General features: G+C 62.6%; 1 protein-coding gene across 1 annotated transcript; it reads left to right on the top strand.

Moving 5' to 3' along the window:
• The first annotated feature begins 454 nt into the window (after positions 1-454).
• CCL17 (C-C motif chemokine ligand 17) lies at positions 455-2,596 on the top strand. Its single transcript, XM_045819141.1, has 3 exons — positions 455-571; positions 1,711-1,828; positions 2,306-2,596. Exons 1-3 carry the CDS (start codon positions 502-504, stop codon positions 2,403-2,405), a joined length of 288 nt encoding a protein of 95 aa, XP_045675097.1. The 5' UTR covers positions 455-501; the 3' UTR covers positions 2,406-2,596.

Here is a 2,596-nt window from a genome sequence, read left to right as displayed (position 1 = left end):
CCGGCGCGTCTCACAGGGAGAGGGGGTCTTTCCACACCCCGAGCCCCTCCGGACCCCGGTTACGCCGCCTTTGTTGTGCCCCGTCCGGCCGTCCTGCTCCCCGGGGCCCCGTGCACCAGGGGGCCTCGGAGCAGGACGAGTCTGGTTGAGGATGACGCTCTCTGTGTGCTTCCAATAGAGGAACCAAGAAATAGCCCTGCAAAAAGGAGAAGTGCCTTGCTGTCCTGACCCCCGGACACACATCCCACCCCACCTCTGTCCCCATTCGGCGGCCCGTTCTGTGGAAAGCCACAAACATTCCAAACCTGGACTTCCACTGAATCATCCCAAATTCTTCGAATTCCACCGGTCCAGGGAAAGATGGGAGGAACAGGTGGTGGGAGGCGGAGCCAGATCCCCAAAGAGGTTAAATAGGTCACCTCCTCCCCTCGGCTGTCATCCTGTCTCCCCCGAGCAGAGGGACCCACGCTCAGAGACCGTCTCTGGGCCACCGCCAGCACCATGACCCCAGTGAAGATGCTGCTGCTGGTCACCCTCCTCCTGGGCGCTGCCCTGCGGGACGCCCATGCAGGTGAGGGCAGAGGAGCGGGGCGGGGTGGGGCGGGGCACCCGCTGAGGCCCCGGCAGCAACGCGCACCTGTTTGTGTGTTACTTGCCCCTCACTTGTCCCTACAGGATTTTGAGGGAGGCATTCAGAGGACAGTAATGACGAAGGTGATAGAGATCAGGAGGAGGAGAAGGAGGCCCCAGCGCCCGCCCGCCCGCTGGGGGACTGGCTTGGGGAGGAACCAAGGCTCCCCTCTCCCGCCCCGAGGCTGTGGCGTGGTGACTGGGGCTGGGACCTGAAGGCGGAAAGTGAGCAGTTCTCAAGGAGGTCCGCCAGCTTGTGTTTAGTGAATAGGGTCTTCCACACCGTGCAGGAATCAGCATAAAAGCAGGAGAATCAGTCCCCAGAGGATGTGAACACAGAGGTTTTTGACATCCACTTGGGAAAGGGAGGCGGAAGCCAGACACGAAGCTGGCGAGCGCCCGCCGCGCCAGCCAGGGGCAGCGCGCGGGCGGGCTCTGGGGGGCCGGCCTCCTTCCACCCTCACTTCTGCGAGCCGCTGCCCCCCGCCCACTTGCTCGGCTCCCGGGGTGAGTTGGACCAGGCGACAGCTCCCCCTGTGGCCAGAGGGCCATCGGGGCTTCTCAGAAAACACACTCTCACTGCCTCCAGTTTACCTTTTGCCAGCGCTGGGTATTTGCCATGCAGATGAGGAAACGGAGCCCCGTTCAATCACCTGCACAATGGGGGCGGGGTAGCACCTGCCTCCAGGTGTCCAGGTGTGCAGTGAGGCCTGGGTGAGCGGCTGCAGGGACCGGCTCCACCCGGAGCCCGGGTCAGAGTGAAGGAATTGGTGCTGATGCAGGGCTGGCACTGAGTGTGCAGACACACACGCAGGTGCACTCGGAGACACACGTGTGCGTGAGTGTGCACCACTCCCCCGACACACACGGACACACACACAGGCCCTCCCAGGCACGCAGATACGTACCTGTACACACACACAGGGCCTCTGGAAGCCCACGCAGAAATACTCTCACAGATCCCTCCAGCAACACACACACACAGACACACGCACGCAGACCCTGCTCCACAGACAGACAGACACGTGTGCACGGCCACAGACGCTCACAGACGCGCCTACCCCTGCTCTTCCTCCGCAGCCCGAGGGACCAACGTGGGCAGGGAGTGCTGCCTGGAGTACTTCAAAGGGGCCGTCCCCGTCCATAAGGTGGCGAAGTGGTACCGGACCTCGGAGGAGTGTCCCAAGAACGCCATCGTGTAAGTCTGCCCCCTGCCGCCCCCCACCCCCTGGTCCTGGGAGCTGAATACGGGAGCTGCACTGCCTGCGCTGCCCCCTTCATCACCCCGGCCCCGCTCCTGTGTCCCGCCCTGCAATGCCCGAGGGCCCAGGCCCTGGGGTCCAGCCTCTCTGTTTGTTTATGGCAACCCTGAGGCTTTGAGAGAGAGGACAGCCCTGTGTCACACGGGCAGTCACAGCGGATGCAGTCTCTTCCCCTGGCCTGGGCCTGCACACCCATCTAGTGGTTTGGGCAGAATGGGGCAGGTGGGCAGAAGGCCCGATGGCCCTGACTCTCTGGAAGGGTCAGGGTCACTGGGGACAGAGCCTGATGCCCCAGATTTCCTCCTGATTCTGTGTGGCTTCAGCAAGTCCTGCTGGGTGCAGGACGAGGCTGCCCAGGGCTCTGCAGGGCCGCCCCACCCTGACGCCCCTGACGGTTCTCTCCCTCTGTGTAGGTTTGTGACCCTCCAGGGCAAGTCCATCTGCATGAACCCCAACGAAACCAGGGTGAAGAAGGCAGTCAAACATTTGCGGAGAAAACAGGAAGACAAGTGATCCCAGCCCCCAGAAGCCCTGATTTCTCCCTGGACCATTTGGAAACTTCCCGTAGCCTTGGTATGGGCTGCCCCAACCCTCAGCTGCCTGAGTCCAGTGGAGGCCGTTTCAGGGACAAAGAGGACCCTCGTCCCCCCTTCTGAACTGGAACCGTGGCAGGAAAGGGCCCCGATTAAAGTCTGTCTTTCCAA

This window comes from Phyllostomus hastatus, unplaced genomic scaffold (assembly GCF_019186645.2).
Source record: "Phyllostomus hastatus isolate PE091 unplaced genomic scaffold, TTU_PhHast_1.1 phas_scaffold_345, whole genome shotgun sequence".
NCBI classification, from domain to species: Eukaryota; Metazoa; Chordata; class Mammalia; order Chiroptera; family Phyllostomidae; genus Phyllostomus; species Phyllostomus hastatus.
This window is presented reverse-complemented; position numbering and strand designations above follow the sequence as displayed.